We start from the raw sequence: 20,971 nt of genomic DNA, 5'->3' as shown, positions 1-20,971 counted from the left end.
CAACCTCCCCTTTTGCTTTTCTAATTATCCTGACACATTATCTTGTAATCAGAAGGGCCTGTTCATAAAGTATTGATAAACAGACTGGCATTAGCCAAGACTATACAATAAAAATCAAATATAGAAAGTAAATTCATAATCCCTATGCTGCACTTTGCTGCAGACATTCCATTATTAGATGAGCCTTATTAGATCTGGACGTATAATATCTTTGAATTGACTAAAATGATATATAGCATAATCATAGGACCCTTCAACCAGCTTGTTTTATCCATTGGTCTGTTATTGTGTCATTTGTGTTTTCCTTCCTCCCACTCCAGCATTCAGCAGGGGGCAATGGCTAGCCCATTTAGGAGCTCAGAAATTGGCTAATTTCACTGTGTGTGATGACTTTCTGCCTTTTTTCAAGGAGTTCCAAGGAGTTCATTCACACACAAAATAGCTCACTTCAGTGGCAAGGACTAACATGGCCATGCAAAGTATATGAGACCATTTGTTGTTGTTGCTTTCTTTTTTAGATTAACAGCTTCCCCAAAGATAAAGTTTTGTAAATACCATGACAAAACAGGCAATGACTAAGTCAAAAGCCTAGAAGCCAGTACCACAACTCTTGGCTTTGCCAATGCTTATTGTGTTTGTAGGCACTTGGTCAGAAAAAATAAAAACGGCCATAATGACAACAGGGGTTTAGGGTGAACCATATTTTCGTCACTCAAAGAGAAGATGGAAGATTGCATCAGAGGGTAGAATATATATATATTACATAAAGCACTCTTACTAGACCAAAATTTAGTTTTCTGCCAAATTTAGAGTAAATCTGTTCAGCAGTTTAGGCTGTTGCTGTGTCTAAAGTTCATATGGAAAAGTAAACGGGGAAAAGGTGTTTTGGGCCCCCCCTTTAACTTGGCCCCCGTTTTGCAGATCACCCTGAAACTTTCCATGCACAAACGAGTCAAAAAGTAGCACTTTTTTAGAATACGTTTGTGGAGATTCGTCAAATGGGGGCAAACTTGTCAGCAACACAAAAAATGCATTTTCTATAAAAACACAATCATAACTATAACATATATAGGATGCTAGCCCAGATTTATCACCTATTCCATCCGACAGCAAGGTCTCTGGCCTCATCATTCATCTTCCTGGCCCTGGCTTACCATTGTCACAGACGTAGTTTATATCTCACCAGGCACACAACTCCATATGCACCCGCACTCCCCCTTCTCGGCACCCCGAGATGCAAGAGAGGCACCTCCAATGGGAAACTAGCTCACTGGCATGCTGCAGAGATACATACCCTGGGTGACTTATATGAGGACGGCACTCTGTTATCTTTCGACAGACTGGCCCGTGAGGCTGACCTACCGGCAGGCCAATTTATGCTACATAAATCAATTGTTAGGGCTCTCATAGAAGCATGGGGAGACATGAATGCTGAACCCCAGCAGCATCTGATGATTCACTACTTATATGTAACGGGAAATGAGAGTCACATCATACACTGGCTGACAGAAGCGTTATTAACACACACGCTGAAGCCCCTGTCGTCCCTACGTGCAAAGTGGGAAGAAGATAAGGGGGCCCATGGATGGAGAAGGAGTGGGACACAATCCTAGCCAGCGCGGTACAGATCATGCGTAATGCTAAATTTCAAATCATACAGACATATATTGTACACAGGGTGTATCTGTCGCCTGACTAGATAAATAAATACTTCCAACTTACCAACTCGGCTTGTCCTCGCTGTGCTCAGGGGGGAGCAGATTTCCTCCACATGACATGGTCCTGCCCCTCGCTGTGGTTATACTGGCAGGGAGTAACACCAGGCTTGTCTGAATACACTGATCGCCCACAACTTCACACATGGGAGGAGTGCATTTTGGCCATATATATTGTCCAGACCTATAAAGCACAAAGTCACCTGTAGATTTATAGACTTAGGACTTATAGCTGCAAAAAAATGATCACCAGACGTTGGAAAAGTAAACACCCCCCCACACAACAGACAATTCGAAATACTCACTGGAGGTGGGGGCCCAAGCAGAGAGCGCTGCATTGCACAGAGAGGAGGTAGCCGGACTGCGCAAGTTCCCTATCGCCCAACACTGGGATGCAAGAAGAATAGCGATGCAGCACCCTGAGCAGGTATCAGATGACAACATTTCACAGGGGCGGGGAGGAGACCAGAGGCGACACAAGTACATAGTCTGTGCACACATTGGACACTGGATGCGGGTAATAGATACCCACTAAGCAAGCAATACTGACACACATGGCCCGAGACTCTAATAAGGTGCAAAATCTACATCAACTAGTTCAGAGTGTGAAATGAACATTGGAGGGACTGGGCAACACACACGACGTACACGCTGAAACTGAAATGAAAAAGGCATGTATCGGAAGTGCGAGGTTATTGACTTATAAGTACATATGTTAGTAATGCCTTGTTCGAACCTTACATTTTGTGCCGAACAGACTAAATGTCAATTATTGACATTGATTGTCAAGCAGATGAGAAAAGCTATAGGGGCACTGCAAATAGAACGAAGCGCTACTTTACAATAATTGTCGAAGCCAATGCAACGTACATACAATGCAATTTTTTTCAGCTGTAAACCATCAGGATTGGCGAGCTCATACCCTGCAACTGTTGTTTTGTAAAGTAATATTTAATTACCATAAGTTAATCCAATTGCAGCAAGGCACTGCGGCTAACCCCCCCCATACAGCCAACCCCGTGCTACCCACTTCTTGTGGCCAACTCCACCAAAGGCAGCCAACGTACTGGCCCCCTCCCCCTGGTAACTTTGGCCCGAGGACACCCACTAGACTGTGGTTGGGGGCAGTGGTCAGAGTCCCAAGGCCCCTGCGGACACAGCCAGCTCCCCGCCTCCAGCGGTAGCCAGCATTGCTCCCATCCGCAAAGAGCAGCTAAAAATTCTGCTCCCTGTGGGAGGGAGCAACTTTTCATGTTTCCCTGCTCTCTTTAATGTGAGCAGGGAACAAATGAAAAGCCTGCTCCCCGTGGGTAGTAGCATTTTTCATGCTCCTTCCCGCTGGGAGCGATCTTAGTGTTTTCTCTCGCTTGGTGGGAGTTTTAAATTTGCTCCTGCCAAGTGAGACCAAACACAGGTCTTCCTATGTGTGGTATGCAGTCCCTAGGGCCATTATTGGCGCCGGGAGGGGGCCATGCAGCCCCTCTCCTTTGTTATTGATGCTGGGGTGTGGGTTCCCCGGAGCTGAAATCAGCCTAGGGAGAGGGGGCCATCTGGACCTCCTCTCCATTTTTAATACAGCCAGGCCCAGGGGGATGGGGTACCAGGGGCCAAAATCAGCCTGGAAAGGGGGCTTTTTACGCCATATCCCTTTTTAACAATGGCTGGGCCCCAGGGAATTAGGTCCCTGAGGCTGAAATTGACCCGTGCCCCCTCCCACTTTTCCAAAGTCGGCCTGGAGAGAGGGGCCATGTTTGCCCCATATTACTGTAAAGAACCCCTCTCCCCCCCCCCAAGACCTTAACCAGCCGGGGTGGGGGTGGTCTGAAAAAACAAGTGCGGGAGACTTAGTTCAGTGCACCAACTCAAGAATATGAATGTACAGGTTAATGTATTTCCACACAACCCTACTCACTGCATAGTTGATGTAGTATCCTTGCTATCTGGGTAACTAACTGTCCCTAAAAAAGGTCATTTACAGAAAGGAAATTCAAACTCAACTTTGTTCGTTATAATATCACACACAAGTACTGCACTAAGAGAAAGACACTTTTATTTAAAGTGCTTTATGTCAACACTCATCCTGTTGCTTAGCACATGTAAAATAACCCCACAGAATAATATTAAAACAACACTAATACCTGTTGCTAATGACAAGAATAATAAGAAAATTTCTACCATTGTTGTAATATCATATGGCAACCTAACACCCAAAAGCCTACCTTTATGTGCTATACTTTGAGAGCATGGAGTAAGTTAACTTGCATCTAAAGTTTTGTAAAAATCAGTCTACTGTAGACTTGTTTACAGCAAGAACCTGTAGTTATCAGTAGCTGGGAGAGAGTGTTCTTCAAAGGGAAAACAAACATCAGCTCGGCTCAACTCTTTTCCTCTCGGACTTAGCATGGTATGAGCTCTCAGCATAGGACTGGTCTTAGACGCATTCGTATAAACAAATATGGTCAACATGCGACAATTCAGACTACATTGTTTCTATTATATTGTTAGCTGACCTAGAAATATAGATAACAAGATGCTTGTCCCAGACTAATGTGGCATTAGGTTCCTTATCGAAGTCTCTGGATGAGTTGCCACCTTCACAGGTTCTTGGAATGATAAGGACACATGGTACCCATTTCAAAGGTAAACTTTGAGTCTCAGCTTGCTCAAAATGGAGTCTGGACGCAGGATTTTTCTGTTACCTCAATGCCCAGAATTCTGTGATGCTGGGCCACTATTCATCCCTCATCAGTTGATAGCAGGTTCAAACTCTCTCGCTTCCACCAGAGCAGTGAGAGTCCTTTCAGGGTCTTCCTGTCCTCCTAGACATATGCCGTGGCCATTATAGTTTGGCTGTCCATTTCCAGTCAGTCCCACATGTGGTCTGGGGCTTTCATGAGTGACTCTCAGTATGACTGGGAACAAGGCATGTACTTTTAGCTAACCATTGGCTCTTGCCACTCGCAAATTGCGCCCAATTGGGTGTCGCAGTTTGCAAGTTGCAATTGCCAATGTACAACAGTGTCTGAGACACTATTTACGATTCCCTGTGGGGTCGCAAATTGCATGCCTCATGCATATTAACGAGGCTGTCGCAATTTGCGACCCCATTGAGAATGGCTGGCGCTCCCAGGGATGGGGTCAGCAGACCTCCATGTCTGGGACTGCTTTTAAATAAAGCAGTTTTTTAAAGAGGAAAACAGGGAGGCTTTTAATTTTAAAAAAATGAAACGTTTTTGTTTCATTTTTAGGTCGAGCATTCGAGGCCTCCTGTATATACTTTAGTATATACTTATTATATACCTATATGTGTATGTACTTTTGAGGCTCTGGAGATCAGCCCTAGGACTTGTCTGCTTCTGCTTGGGGACTTTTTTTCTGTTCAACTGCCTCTATTTAACTGTCTTGATAGAAAACAAATAGTAGAGGTCAGTAAAATACCAGAATTGCTTTCTGCTGAGGGACGTTCTTTTTTAAAAATTTTCTGGCAACTGCCTCTATTTAACTTTCTTGATAGAAAACGACCAGCAGCGGTCAGTAAAATACCAGAATCACTTTAGCATTCTCTAGATTCCAGTCCATAGAAATTTTCTTCCATGAGCCTCCCGTAGACAATAATATTTTTTTCAACTCTTGTATTTTCAGTGATATGACCACCGAAGGCCCTGATTTTATATTAAAACTAGAGCTTTGGACTATACCATTTCCCTCTGAAAGGCAATATTTCTCTCCATGTGTTCCCATACCTGGCGTGTCATGCAGTTTGGTGCTTACTTTCCCTCCATGTTAAAGAACAGTAGATGTTTCAGCACCCAGGCAAATGTGCTGCATAGCTAAATACATATAAGGTCCCAAAGGCGAGACCGATTGCATTGCAAATGCTTGTTTTAAGGGCAGGTAGTGGTCTCTGGGACCACTGCCTGCTCTGAAAAAATGTTTGCGCACCCATTCACGAAGGGGAAGGGGTCCCCTGGGGACCCCTTCCTGTTTGTGAATGGTTTACCACCCTCTTGAAAAGGGTGGCAAACTGTGAGTGTTTTGCGACCGCAATTGCGGTCTCAAAACATTCTTACATAGGGTTCAGACTCACTATTAGGAAGGGATGCCCTCGTAACGCATCTTCCTAATAGCGAGTCGCTAACCCTATTTTGAGAGTTGCTATTAAATTAGTGACTCGCAAAATGGGATTAGTACATGGCCCACAGTTTTTTTGCATCGCAAACGGGTCTAAAACCCATTTGCACATGCAAAAATCCATCGCACATCTTGCCCTTTATGAAGTTTCTGCATCTTCTAGAAATTTTCCAAGAAAATTCTTATTGTTCGCATTCTGTAGGTTGGATGGCCTTTTTTCTCGATCGTGTGTAGGGTGATGTTCTGTTCATGATAGTTGATGATCTCAGCAATTAAAGTTCTTGAGGGTGCCTCTAGCAGAGGGGGGGGGGTGGGGGGGGGAGGGAAGGCTATATGAGTCTTCTCTATCGCAAAGAAAGGCGACAATCCATCTGGCCACAGTGCTTCCTATATCCATTGCTCTACTGTCCGGCATACCACTGTCTTTTCCCTTACGAGTGACTGTTTATTTAATTTGTGAAGGTCAGCTCTCAGGAGCCCACTAGAAAAGCTATAATATCAATTTTGTTATCTATCTAAGGTCAGTTTTGATTGCTCTGTAGCTGCCAGTATTTGTGACCGTATCTGTTTCTTCGAGGCAGATGCTTTCAGGGCACCCCCATTGTTTCTGTTCATTTTGTGACTTTTTGACCCCCTGCATACTGGTGAAAGCGCGTTGGCTACAGTTCTTAATTTGAGCCAGTGGTTAAGGCGGTTAAGCACCAGTTAAGGACACATTAATTTTTGGTAGGCACAGGGAGATTAAGTGATCACAGAGAATCATATGATCAGAGGATGTTGAGCCAACATCAGGACTCATACCTAGTTCCTCAGCTCCAAGGTCGACGGCTCTGGCCATTATGCTACATCCCAGCCCTACTTGTAGGGTTTGTTGGTTCTGTGTTAGGCAGCCCTAACAGGAGATATGGGCAGGGTGAAGCTGCCTCCTGACGAGAGGCCTGGTACTTCTTCTTTTACAGATTAACCACTGGTTTGCTGTATTGTTCATGGAGGCCTATTCCTCCCCATGTCCTTCCACCTGCTACCCCCCTTGGGAGGAGGGCCCCCACCAAGCCTTACCATCAGTATCCCCAGCCATCTATTCCTGATTCCAGGGAGTGTGTGGGCCAGTAGAGATGCCTCAGCAGGGCATGGGTGTATCAGATGAGGAGAGAGGAGAGACACCCCCTACCATTTAGGCACTACTGCTCAGCTCTATTTCCCCCCATCAAGTTCTTTTTAGGTGTCCATTGCATTTCAATTTACGGTCCAGTCTGTAATTTTGCAAGTGGGGAGGCCGTGGGCGCAAGACACAAGGCTCGGCTGCACTGGGTTCATGCCAAGACCTCTGGCAGATAGAGGTCTTCCCCCTGGACCTCTTGATATGTACTCTGCTGACCAACAGGCTTGAAGCCTGCTGTCTGTTTGTGTGTCTAATTTCCTTCCATGTGGCAGCCCATATGTGGTCTTATAGGTGGTTTGGGGGCACAACAGCTAGTCCTCATCATGGTCTTCCTGCTGAGGCCCCCCTTCCCTCTGTGCCTTTGGGGCCTGCTGTCTGTTTGTGTGTCTAATTTCCTTCCATGTGGCAGCCCATATGTGGTCTTATAGGTGGTTTGGGAGCACAACAGCTAGGCCTCATTATGGTCATCCTGCTGAGGCCCCCCTTCCCTCTGTGCCTTTGGGGCCCTGGGCCACCCAAGTGTTCCATGGGAGCAGGACACACAGGGTCGCCCCAAGGCGACCAAGGCTCCCGTTGCCGAGTTCCCTCTGCTCTGCAGTCTGCTAACTTCCCAGCAGAGACCGACCCTGAGCCCTGCTCCTCCCTGTTCTCCTCTTTACTCCAGGAGGCGGAGTCAATGCACCGTCACTTTTCTCCGGTCAGACGCAGGACATCTCTGAAGGCCTTCCCGGCTTCAAGTCAGGATGCTGGTGAATGATTGTGGGGATCCAGGAGACCGTCTTGCTTGGCCAATCACCCCATGCTGTACAGTTAATACAAAATGAATACCTTAGCATGGTGGTTTGCAAATTAGATCTTGTGGATGTGCTGTGATCATGTCCAGGGCCTGGTCTAGGACCTTGAATTGAGAAAGGCCTTGTAAACCCTGTAAGTTACTCAGAAATAGGATGCTGGCATTGATGTATTGCATAAACCTCAGATGGCGACACTAAGGGACTCAGCCCACTATGGGCTAAAGAATAAGGGAGGTACAGTGATAAATAGCGGCATCAGTGCCTAATTTGTAAAATAATGAGTGACGGTGCCCAAATCGCTGCCCAGAAGCCAACAGCTGATGCTATTAAATATCACCGTGCTGAATATCAAGACTGTGCATTCCCCATTCCACCTCAGGCTTCATTAATCCACTGCCAGACACTCACAGACCCCTTCTCTCACTTTTGAAGATTTCTGCTTTCTGCCTTGCAGACGGTTTTCCCCATCTTTTGTTTCCTCCTTTCCCTTTTTCCTTTTTACAACCTCTCTTGCTCTCAGAAAATGTCTGATGAGGAAAAATAAATGCCAGTCCCCAAAAATAAGTGCCGGTTGCCCCCACTGGCAGCCGCCGGCTGAAATAAATCACTTTGGAGCATCTTCTAGAGGTTTTCAAATGATCATCTAGTCAAGTGTTTGGTCTGTATGTATGTTTCCTTGTTTGCTTGTTGGTGCCTTTGTTTAAGGTGTTGAATGGAATAATGGTGTTGAATGGCATGATACATGGTTTGCTCTGTGTGACATGGGCATACAAGTCTCTTGGTGTATGAAGTGTGGTGGTAGGAGAGAATGTTTCTGGTAACAATACCACTAGGTAGCGGATTGTGGTTTTCTTAATTTATGCAAGCATATCGTTAGTTTCTAAAGTTGACAATGAGATACAGAGAGTTTATATATCTGTACGCTCCACCAATGCCTTGAAGAGACCTGCTACTTCTAGAGGACTTGGAGGTGCTCCATTTATAACATTACCAGCCCTACAAAGGCTCAGTGATTCCTAAAGCACTGCAGTGGACATACATGACATGGACTGGAATGCCTCCCTTTGAAGCTTGTGGCTGTTGGGCTCAAATGAAGAGAGAAGGTGTGTTGAATAGTGACGATGCCAGTGGATTGGAACAGATGAGTGGTGGTATGTGGCTACTGGGATGATGTCTACTATCGGAATAGGTAACCCTTTTTTAAATGAGGAAAAATAGGGAAGGCGAAAGCCTAGAGCGAGCAAGGGTAGCCTGCAAAGAACAGTGAAGCAGGGGGACATCTAGGAAGCAGGTGCAGATGAATTTCTGTATAGAATGGGGAAACTACCTATAGCCATGCAAGAACACATGCGCTCACTTTTAGCAAAGAATTGTATGTGGGTGTGCACAGGCACAAGAAAATGATTGCTAACCAAGCAATGCAAGTGCAGAGGAGACATATATAATGCAAAACATTTACCCCCCCACTATTTGATAAGTGGGGTGTAGTCGTAAGACAATGAAGGTGGATCAATGTGACACCGTCCTTGTTAGAAATGGGGTTTCTGGTTGGCTAGGGTGTGCACCTAAGCCAGGCAGAACCCACCACTCTAGTCAGGGTAAGGGAGATAACCCCTGCTCACCCTCTTGGTAGCTTGGCACGAGCAGTCAGGCTTATCCCAGAGGCAATGTGTAAAGCATTCCTGCAACACACACATACACTAGTGACACAATAAATACACCACAAAAGAGACACCACACAATTAGTATATAAAAATACGTATCTTTATTGCATACAAAATATAGACCAAATACACCTCAAACCAATAATAACTAGACAGTTGTCATAACACCACAGTGCAATAATATAAAGACTTATATGTTGCACATGTCATGAAAACACCATCACTGTACATATAATGCAGATCTTGAAATAATACTCGTTATCCTGTCACTGCCAGGCATACTATGACACATATCATAACAATAGGGGGAAAAATCCAGTGGTTAGGTTAGGGAAATCACATAGAATCATAAATGATGTCTATACTATGCAGTCCTGCATTAGTACTCATTATTCTGACTGTGCAAGGCATAAACAACATACATCATGTTACCAGCGCATAAGATGCAACAGATTGTAAAGTAAAGACACATCAATCACCATATTTCTTACTTACCACGCAGGCCACCAAATATTCCCCGAAGAGCACTGGGTGCAACACACCTGCACTCCTAATATGTGCTATAGGTATTGGAGGTACATACTGGAATAAACTGTAGGCTGCAGAAACGCCTGTGTGCCTACAACACAGAGTACAGTAATCTCTGGGAATTTCTTAATCCAAGAAGCGGGGGCCTCTTTCGGGTTTTGCCCCATATCGCAACAATCAAGCAAATGCCCCAAGATATTTGTCAGGACGGGGTGCATACACACACTGCCACCATCGGCGGGGAGACCTCACTGGGTCACCCACATGCAAATTAATAGTTGGGTCTGCTCACAAACGTGAGGTGCCGTGCTCACCCTATGAAGCTTGTCTGCCATCCTGTGACGAAAACCAAAAGGCTGGTGGCCAGCTGGAGGACTCGGATCAGGCCCTTCTGGGCCAGGGAGACAGGGCAGCACATCACCCACCCATCAGCCTTGAGCTGCAGTGCCATGTGGTATCTTCCACTGTGGCAGGCCCTGGTGTGACACAGAGAGAAGTCTCCATCACTCCACGCTCTCATTGGTGGATTCTCCTCTGGTGACTGAGTCCCGCCCACTGGGTAAGCCATACTCCGGAACCGGGAGGTCCTTCAGTGTAGCTACCGTCTGTGCCTTAGCACCTGTAGCACTCTCTCTCCCTGGAAGAACTGAGCTCTGGAGCCAGCAGAGTCGTGCCCTAAATGCACTCATGACCACTCACTCAGAACAGGGGGAAAGATGCCCACAATGCGCCAATCATCGGTCAAAAGAGGGGGGGGGCGAACAATGAAGTGCTCTACCTGCACTAGAATTCCACCAGGAGTAGAAATGCAGTGCTCACCACACTCTGGCTGTCACAACGAGGAGGTAGTACTCCAACACAGCTCCTGCAGCAATCCACACTGCTGCTGGACTCTCAGACAAAAGTCAAATGGCAGAAGTGTACTGAGAGCAACTTTTGATGACCCTGGAGTTGCAAAACAGCCAAAGAGTGCCAGACAACATGCGCACAAGCAGGAATGAAGGCAGCGGGCCAGCGTACTGGATACTTTGTAAGTGAAGAGGCAGTCCTTTTTAGCAGGCCAGCACAGCAATGTAAAGTTCAAGTGGTGGTTTCTCCTGACAGCCCAATAGTTCTCTTGTACAGCATAGAGAGCCAGCAGAAAACATTAAGTAGAAAACATTGGCAAAATGATGTGCCCAGTATGCATTTTATATCAAACGTATTGCATGTGTAAGCACAGTAGAGTGTGGCTCGTTATCAAAAACTGTAAGGCATAAATTGCTGCTTCCTGGAGGTAATTTCAATAGGGCCATCTACTCCAAAACTCAAAAGTTTCCACTTTCCGAACCAACCAAACACTCGCTGCAAGCTTGGTAGGCAGTAAACAGAAGTCTGGGGTGGAACCTTAAGCTCACACAAGCCACCCCTTTGTGGGACATCGAGCAGTTGGGAACCTTGTGGACCTCAAAAGGGTTTGACAAATGGGATCTGATCGGAATCTCAAAGATCGGAGATCTATGGAAGAAGTGGGAGGTTGTGTCCTTTGCTTCCCTGAAACAAGAACACGAGTTAGCTGACAGCGAATATTTCAGGTATTTACAGGTGCGGCATGCACTAATGTCAAACTTGTCCAAGGGGGACTCTCTCCCAGAATCCTCGCCACTAGAGGATAGCTTGTTAGATGGCTACATGCCCACAAAAGCGATCTCCCTGACATACAAGAAATTGATAACAACACCACCGATCCTCTCGGCATGATCAGGGGGCGGTGGGAGAGAGATGGATTATAACTTGATGACGAGGAGTGGTAGGAGGCAGTAGCATCCCCAAGAGAAGTTGCAATTTCTTCCAGGCTCCACCTGGTTCAGCTGAAGATTTTGCATAGAGTCCACGTGTCAGGGCCTAGGCTCGTTAGTATGGGGAGAGTGACTGATGGGATGTGCTGGAGGCAATGTGGGCAGGAAGGTACCTTCCTACACATAATATGGGACTGTGCTTATGTTAAAGCTTACTGGAAGGGGATACATGAGTGTATGTATGAAGTTCTCAAAGTCAGACTTAGACCTGAAGCCAAACGATGTCTACTCAATATCTGGGAACCCACAGATTTAAACAGCAAAGGAAATATTTGGGTCACATTGGGTCTGATGGTGGCCAAAAGAAACATCGCCCGGCTGTAGGGTTCTGGAGTACCGCTTACACTGGCTGCTCGGAAGGCGGACATGGACTGATGCATGATTAGGGAGAAGACAGTGTATATTGCGCGAGGGTGTCCCAAAAAGTGGTCCGCAATCTGGGATAAATGGAACGCATATAGAGGGAACATTTGTATTCCACCAACTGTCCCTGCCCCCGAAGATCCTTTAACGCCTTGAGTCCCGAGTCTACTTGTAGCACCACTGTGGTTCATTAACAAAACAATATCAACGTAAATAATACTGTATTGTTCCTCCCTTGTGTATATTCAGAAATGAAGTTTCTCTGTTTAATAAAAAGAATTATAAAAAAAAATCTGAAAGACATATGCTGATGCCGTGAACTGTTAAAGTAGCTTTAGTAAAATCTTTTGGGAAATCGCACCGTAAGTTTAAATGTTGTGAACATTTGATTGCTCTATGTAATCTAATTTGTTGCACCTTTTGAATTATACTTCTTCTGTCCATCTTAACCCAGTACTTAAACCAGTCAATCCAATCACTATGTTTGCTTAAGCAGCTTAACAACCATACTACCACTCCTGGCACACATGCTCGGCTCACAACTCACACTATGTATAGGGTAGCAAAGTGTTAAAGAGAATTTGGGCACAACAAGGTTGTGGACGAAAACCCTCACTCACCCGAGGGTCACATGCTTCATCATTGGGTTCCTCCAACACATGGGGACCGCAAGGTACCCCATGTGGGCTACGACTTAACCCCAGGGGGAAGGAGCAGGAGGGCAAAGCATGTGCTGAATCTACCAACTCAAAATGGTAAGGAGGGGTAGAGTGCAATAGTGAAAAGTGAATAAAAACTACCTACTTAGGGGCAACAACTTTATTCTTTCTCCCAGAAAGTGGTAGTGATTAAAAAGCAAGTGAAGAAGGGTTAAATATATATACCCTCGTTCAAATTAGGTCAACATGTTTCTGCCATAGTGACAATTAAGTTCTGGGCATTCGTCAGGACCTGTAGACCTATGTCACTCTGCTAGTAAAGGTGCAAAAATAATAAGTGGATTATTTCAATAACTAAAGCCTCTATACTTAACCAATAGTATAAGTCATCGTTGGTTGTTGGTCAGAGGGCTCTGTAAAATGAAAAACATAAATGTATTTATTATAAGTGACTATTTATAATAGACAACATAAAAAGCTTCTTGTGTGCCCAAAAATTAAAAATGATTGCTCTTACCTAATCGTCAATATTTGTGTTCCCACTCAACCGTCCACAGAGTCACTCGCCTCTGTCGGTTTCTGTCGTTGGGATACAAAATCAATAGGTCTGAGCAAAAATTAGCCAATTATATGGTCCAGCATACACTACAAACACCACCCTCGTGTCTAAAAGGGACATCTAAAAAGAATAAAAACCTAACAGTATGAGTGTGTTCTATATCATGTATCAACTGTCTTAATTAAATAGTGCTAGTAGAAGGGATAAACATTGTACAATGGGTGCAATAACCATAGGTTTAGTAGTGGTATTAAACACGTGGACAAATATCCATCATTATTGCCAATTCTTATTATTAGGGCAACAAAGTGAGAGACAAATGCATCAAACTCAGCATTCCATCATGCCCAGTGTCTTACGGCGTGCCTGTCTTAATCGTTAGTTGTCTACACCGGAGAATGTGGAACTTAAACAAAAGAGTAAAAAACAGCACGCTCGTAAGTATAGTGGCAAAGTGCTAACTCTCAAATAAAACGAATAAGGCATTTAAGAACCGAATTCCCGCGTATAGCTCGTGAGTATCCAAATGCAGTCAAGGAGTGTATGGGGGCACGTTAGTGCTGAGCCAAGGCGATTACCTAAGTATCCGACTGGGTCCGCCTATCTGACTCTGGCGGGAGCACCATCCTCGTCTCTCCGAGTGTATTCATACCCAGAAGAGATCGATGTAACGTATGACGTGGCTGGGCAGCGTCTAACCACGTGATCGACGTCACATGCACAGGTACATAGTTTATATCGTTGCTACGGCAACCGTGTCTACCGTGGTAGTTTGCACAGCCTCGAGAACGGCAAAATGTATCGTAATGTAAGCGGTACACCATGTCATATATTAAGGCGTCTTCCATGAATACCAATCGTTGCACGGAAGAATTTAGAAGTAACCAAGCACCCACATCAAAACCAATAATTCGAAATGTACATCAACTGGTATCGTTTTCATCTTCTTATATTGGACATAGACTCAAATCTGAAAAGGTCTAATAATTCATTTGAGTGTAGTTAATGCGTAGGGTACATATATTTAGAAATTATGTAGATTTACCCTAGTTAGAAATAAAACACTGTGGTCCAATAAAGGGGAGAAACAGGGGATAAAAATATTCTCCTATATCATCCTCATGAGAATATAAATGTAAATCAAGTACTAGATCACAAGTACTTGAACCAATGGACCATAATGTGATCTTAGGGTACGTAAACATTATAATGTACACCACAGTATTTCATCATTCAAGCCATGACTGTTACTCTGGAGTCGAAATGCATATGCTGATTCCGTGAACTGTTAGCGTAGCTATAGTAAAATCTTTTGGGAAATGGCACTATAAGTTTTAATGTTGTGAACATTTGATTGCTCTATGTAATCTAGTTTGTAGCACCTTTTGAATTATGCTTCTTCTGTCCATCTTAACCCAGTACTTAAACCAGTCAATCCAATCACTATGTCTGCTAAAGCAGCTTAACAACCATACTGCCACTCCTGGCACACATGCTCGGCTACCACACTGGATGGAGCCATCACACAAGCAATCACAAGCGTTATCACCAAAGCAATCACTGGCCCTATCATTGGAGTGATTCGCTGAACTGTAGTCAGCTAGCTTACTACATAGCGTAACTCCATCTTCATCATTCTCTCATCCTTTGTCTCCTCTCCGGCAGGAAAAATAATAACCACTGTTTCTGCTATCATATAAGCCACGGAAATCATCTACTCACTTTTGACTATCTCTCCAAGTATAGCATTTATAAATATCATATCAAGCAACACACAAGTCAGACCAATTACCAGACCAACCGCTACAATGGTCCATGACCTCTGGTCAAGTAATGAACTAAATCTTGAGATATTTCCAACAATATTGCTCCACCCTTAGCTGCCTTTCAGGATGGTGGCAATGAAAATGTAATCTCAGAGATTAAAGAAATACCCATAATCATTGTCAGAGACATGAGATGTAGAATGGCTATCAACATCACCCAACTACCTAGAACTCCAAGAGCATCCATTGAAATCATGTGCTTATCTATGGAATAAACTTCCAACCTGCTAGACCACCACCCGCTTATTTCGAGCACTAGTTAATGCCCATTGTCTACACACACATAACAAACCCAGTTATGAGCTGCTACCTGATTTAAACCTGTATGTCTTCTTTAGCACTGAAAACTGAGTAGAAGATGGCACTCCTTCTGTACCACACCAGTACATTGCCTTAAGGTACCTAACCCTTTTCAGGACCACAAGGATAAGAAGAGCCGTGAAGGACTAGTGGTGGCAGTGCTTAATTTGAGGAAGTAGTTTACAGTGTTTGGCCCCAGCACTTAATTCTCAACACTGACACTAATGACAGTCCACCACATTCTGGGGCTGTCTGCCTAATTTAGAGATGAGCACAACAACAGTGTTTAATATTTCAATGTACATTAAATCCTAATAATACTTCCTTCCCACAACTTTCTTATTACTTTGCGTGACCTGGAATTATCTGAATTGTCACACTTTTAGGAGTGCGATGGGTAGTGGGTGTGTTGGTACTGCCATTGGCAGTGCTGCCCGGGGCAATAGGTGGTGCAGGCTGCAGTAGGCTCCTGAGAAGGGCACTGGCACTTACTTTTTACAAATTAGGCGATGAGTGGTGGCATACAAAACAATTAATCAAGCTCCACCATTAACAGCATTAGTGCGATGGATGACCCCACTACAGTCACAGTGCGGTGGATGTCAATGGGTCATCCACTGTACTGGAAAAGAAAATGTTTCTGATGAAAACACCAGAAACATTTTCTTTTCTGAAATCAAAGTTGGGATGCATGGGGAGAGTTGTTGTGGCATTCCAAGTGTGAATTTTTCTTTGTTTTCCTGTGACGAGCAGCACAAACGTAGAGCACTAATGTCACAACAAAACCAACGTGAAAGCAGAGTGTGCTAAAGGCACGTCTGCTTTCACTTTGATAAGTTGCGGGGGCATAACTCTGCCCCTCAAGCACCAGTCAACATGGGAGAGGCAGCACTGGAAAGAGAACAATGTGCCCAGCACTCTCTCACCCTGGTGGATCCCTGCTTAAGGATCACAAATAAAAGGCAATCAGGGATCAATTTCACTAAACACCAGGAACATTTTCCTGAAGGGGGAGCAGTCACTGTGGGCATAGGCTGGTGTTCCCCTAATCCCTGAAAAATCAGTCTTTCTGCCCACCTGATGTGGGGACAAAGGAATTGACAATCTACTGTTTTGGGGGGAGGAGCCACCTTGTCCATGGGAGTTTGCCCCCACGTTCCCTGAGCACAGCAGTCTTTCTGCACCCGAGGCAGCAGATAGGTGGTATTTACCCCAATTTGTCCCACTGGGCCAACTAGGCACCAGGTAATTGTCCAATGAACTGTGTTGGTTGGGGGGGGGGGGTGGAGAAGCAGCCCCCCATGGACATGGGGCTTTGCACTCCAGTGCACAACAGTATTTCTTAATCAGTCTGCACAAGTTGATGCACCAGCCTTACAGTAGTGGAAGACTATTAGAAAATGATCCTTACTCGGTCCTGACGAATTGCCAATGGACCCCTTAGTGGCTGATGAGGCAAGAGACATGTTGACCAAGTCTAACAGCACACATGCTTTATAGGACCATTATTTCTGATACAAGTTACACTGTTTTTATTTAGGTTAGCGAGCTGCATTAATAATATTTACTTAATAGGAGTCTGCCTAAACCTATTTTAAAATCACACTCACTACACTACTCACTTCAGTCCACACACCCTCACTCACCAAACAGCTTTATCAAAAGATCTCCGCCAAAAAGCCCCTTTGCGGATGCCCGTCGGGCATTGCAGGGCCGGCCCGACGAGGAGCACGCCCAAATGATGAAGCATGACATCTCATGGGGTGTGTGAGGGCACTTCCTTCATTTGGAGGTTATTCCAGAGACCTGACCACCACTACTTTCCTTAGGAACTGCACACCCTTACATTTAAACTATTATTATCACGGGGTACGTGTGCTGGACCTGTCCAAAAAACTCCTGGTTCCTCTGGTTTCAAGAACCTATGCTCAATCCACCACAGAAACATCCATCTTTCTACTATCTTGGGGAACAGAAAGGAAGTGTTAACCCCCTTTGCCTCCCCCGGGAGAGAAAGCCAACTAGACATCAGGGGAAAATAGCCATAAAAGCAATGGGGGTGGTAGTGGCCCACCCAATTGTTGTGCTCCCACCCAAAAACTGGTACAACAGTCTTCTTTCTTCCCCTCCAGGGGGAGATTGCAGGAGTTTACCCCCAATCTGCCCTCTGAGGTGGGCAAGAAACCAACTAGGTGCCATGGGAAAAATGGCCAAAATGAAAGAACGGGTGGTGGGTTTGCCTATGTATTGGGCAATTCCCCACCCCAGAAAGATCCCAACAGTCTCTCTGACTTTCCCCGGGACAGATTGAAGGTTTAAAAAAATTCTGTCTTCAGCGAGGTTACCAATTCACAAAATAGGGTTGGTACATCGGAAAAGGCATTTTACCGTTCACAAATGGCCCAGTAAAATTCATGGTACATCTCGCTCTACGAGCTGAATCAGCATTACTGTCCCTCTAAGAGTAATATGAGGGGGTGACACAGGTTGGGTCCAAACATTTGGTCTTAGATCGATTCTATCCCTTGACAGAAGTACTCTGCTTCCCTTCGACCATGATCCCATGTAATTTAAATAGCAAATTGTGCTCATTCTACCATTGTTTAAAGGAGAACGCCTCTACTCATTCACTAGCAGCAGGCCCAGGGCAGGCTTGACCTATGCTGGTTCCTTCCTGGATGCTGCCTGTTTTGCTTTGAATAGATATACATACACTTGCTGGGCCTCATTTGCGACTAATGCATCTGCATTATGACTTTGCCAAGTGTGGGTTCCTGCAACCAGTGCTGGGAATAGAAACAACCATGCTGTTGAGAAGGATCACACCTTTCTAGGCAGCACTACTTTAGCGCCAGCAGTTCTGAGCATTGCTTCTGTACTTCTTGTGGACAGTAACAACACCTCTCAGCCTAGATAACATGGCACAGAGGCAACAATACATGTTTCTTTTGATGTTTTGTCATCACCATGTTATGGCAATAATTGATTAACAGGTTTACATCAAACCTTCTATTAACAGTAAACATTCAAAGCAAATAAAAGGCAGTACAGTCCTTTACAGGAACGCAATACATTTTCTGGGTAATAGCAGTACTTCTCAGCAGGACTTACATACATTTAAAGGGGCAGTACATACACATCGCAGCTGGGCTTCCTCACCTTTAATTGCACAATACAGACCTTGAAACAGCCATGGATTTCCTGGAGGACACAATGCGTAACACTCATGGAACCATGTTCTGCATGTAGAAATGTGACACAAATGTGACATGGGACTGTTTTATCTCCTGGGTAAAATGATTTTCGCATCAGAGAACTTCCTCCCCAGCCCCCCACACCCCCTCCGTCTGCTCAGGGTGGCTCTGCATGTTTTGTTTCTTTGTGGAAACCTGTTAGCGAGGGGTACTGGACTTTCCAGTGAGAACTTAGAAAATAGCAAGCCCCCCTTGTCCTGCGGTTGTGATTGGACCAATCCACCCAGAATACTTTCTGGATGTAATCTATCAGCAATCTTTAGACTGTGTATTTGAATTCGTACAGTGCGTTTTTGCATAACTAAGTGAATTGTGAATCATCCTAAAAGTGTTTATAAACTATTATTCTTGTGAAATGTACACCACAGCTTCTCTGTATGTAGTTCATAAAAGTGAATACACGATGTGGCTAGTTCTTAACATACGCTCTGTTTGTATTTGCAGAAAAAGATGGATTGCTATGGAAAATACCTGGCTGTCATGTTGGCCATGCTGTCTGTGTTCATCCATGTTTTACATTCTTTTCCCGATGGTGAGTTCGCCATGCAGGGTAAGGCTCTTCTCCTGTTTATCACATAATATCAGAGCGCTTTACATGAGGAAGAACATGAAGGAGATCTGATTGGCTGCCAACACTTCAAACCAGGAAGTGTTGGCAGCCATCTTGTGACTCAGTTCAACTGTTAAAAAATGTTTGTAAAAAAAGAAAAGGGGGCTGTGTAGAAGCCCCCTGACCCACTAGGCCTGTTCAGGGGGTCCCTGGCCAAAAAAAGCATATTTTTAAAAGAAATTCGGCGGGATTCACGTTCGATCTGCGAATCCAGCCAAAAATGTAAAAAACAAAGCTGGGCTCCCGCGCTTCCTTTTCTTTAGGCCCCCTGGTAGGCCAGGTCCTGGGGCAATTAAAAATAAAGATGCAGGGGACCACCACCTCCTCAGGCTAATAGTTTGAAGTGGGGACGGCCATCTCCCCGGGGCTATATTTGATTATAATTATAAAGTGTGGGGATTACCAGTACCCCATGCAGCCCCGGGGAGGTGGCGGTAATTGTTTAAAATTCGGGGAGTCGTGCGGCCGTGTGACCACCCTCCTGGAGCCCTGGGGACAATTTACAGCTCCAGGGCTGGCACCAGCAATGTCCCGGGGTACCCACCCACGGGACATTGCAGTTTGCTATGTGATGGTGGGCGCAGTAATCCCACCATCCCATAGTAAACAAGTGCTCCGGTTTGAACAAAAGCGAGAGTATTTTGCTCTCACTTGTTCAAAGTGGAGCACTTTGCTTTTTACACCCAGGGAGTTGCATGTCAGTAGCTCCCTAGGGGTAAAAAGCAATCCAGCAGGTCCCAAGGAGATGGCCATGCCCTAGGGATGGGGTAACCAGGGCTAAAAATGGCTCCTCCCTTTTTTTTCTTTAAAAAAAGAAACGGACGGGCCCCGGGGGATTGGGGCCCCTGGGCCGAAATCGGCCTGGGAAGAGGGGGCCACATGACACCCCCTCCCCTTTAAACATAAAATAAATACAAAGGCTTAGCCCTGGGGGGTTGGGGTCCCCGGGGCCGAAATTGGCCTCGGGAGGGGGGCCGCACATCCCCCTACCATTTCATATAATAAAAAATGGAACAATGGGTCAGGAGCTGGGGGATGGGGTACCCGGGGCCCAAAAGGGTCAAGGAAAGTGGTGCCACGCAGCCCCCCTTCCTCAAATAAAAAAAAAAATCAGAAGCTGGCAACTCGCCAGAGGCCCGCCCCCTTTCTCCACTACTCTTCAAACACACCTTCTGGGACGCTCTTGGTTGGGGGATGAAGTCCCCTTCGCTGCTAAGAGTCCTTAGGGGTCAACTAGCCCACCTGTTACCTCAAGTAAGCCCCACACAGTGGGACTGCAGAAAGGTGGCCGCAGGCCATGCCCCTTTCTCCACCACTCTGCAAACGCACCCCTCTGCACACTGCTAGTGGGGGATGAGGTCCTGTTGTCTCCTGACAGCCTTAGGACTAAAGTGGGCTTCCTCCCGCAAGCAGCAGAGCGCCAGGAGGCGCGTTTGCAGAGAGGTGGCAAAAGGGGACGTGGCCTCTGACCACCTCTCAGCAATCCGGCTGTGTGGGATATAATAAAGGTAACAGGAGGGCTAGTTGGCCCCCAAGGACCCTCAAGAGCCAAGGGGACTTCATCCCCC

The 20,971-nt window shown here is 45.5% G+C and overlaps 1 protein-coding gene across 4 annotated transcripts in view; it reads left to right on the top strand.

The window, feature by feature from the left end:
- Positions 1–20,971, top strand: part of CGA (glycoprotein hormones, alpha polypeptide) — a 67,856-nt gene that overhangs the window by 15,777 nt on the left and 31,108 nt on the right. For 2 of the 4 annotated variants that reach the window (XM_085609217.1, XM_085609218.1), the window contains exon 2: positions 19,238–19,325. In XM_085609217.1, the coding sequence (XP_085465343.1) occupies positions 19,244–19,325 (82 nt within the window). In that variant the 5' untranslated portion in view covers positions 19,238–19,243. Of the gene's footprint in view, positions 1–19,237; positions 19,344–20,971 lie in introns of all 4 variants that reach the window. The other 2 variants (XM_085609215.1, XM_085609216.1) reach the window with 1 other exon arrangement.

The sequence above is a fragment of the Triturus cristatus genome, chromosome 6 (assembly GCF_964204655.1).
Source record: "Triturus cristatus chromosome 6, aTriCri1.1, whole genome shotgun sequence".
Lineage (NCBI taxonomy): Eukaryota > Metazoa > Chordata > Amphibia > Caudata > Salamandridae > Triturus > Triturus cristatus.
The sequence above is the reverse complement of the archived record's forward strand: the minus strand, read 5'-3'. Positions and strand labels throughout refer to the sequence as shown.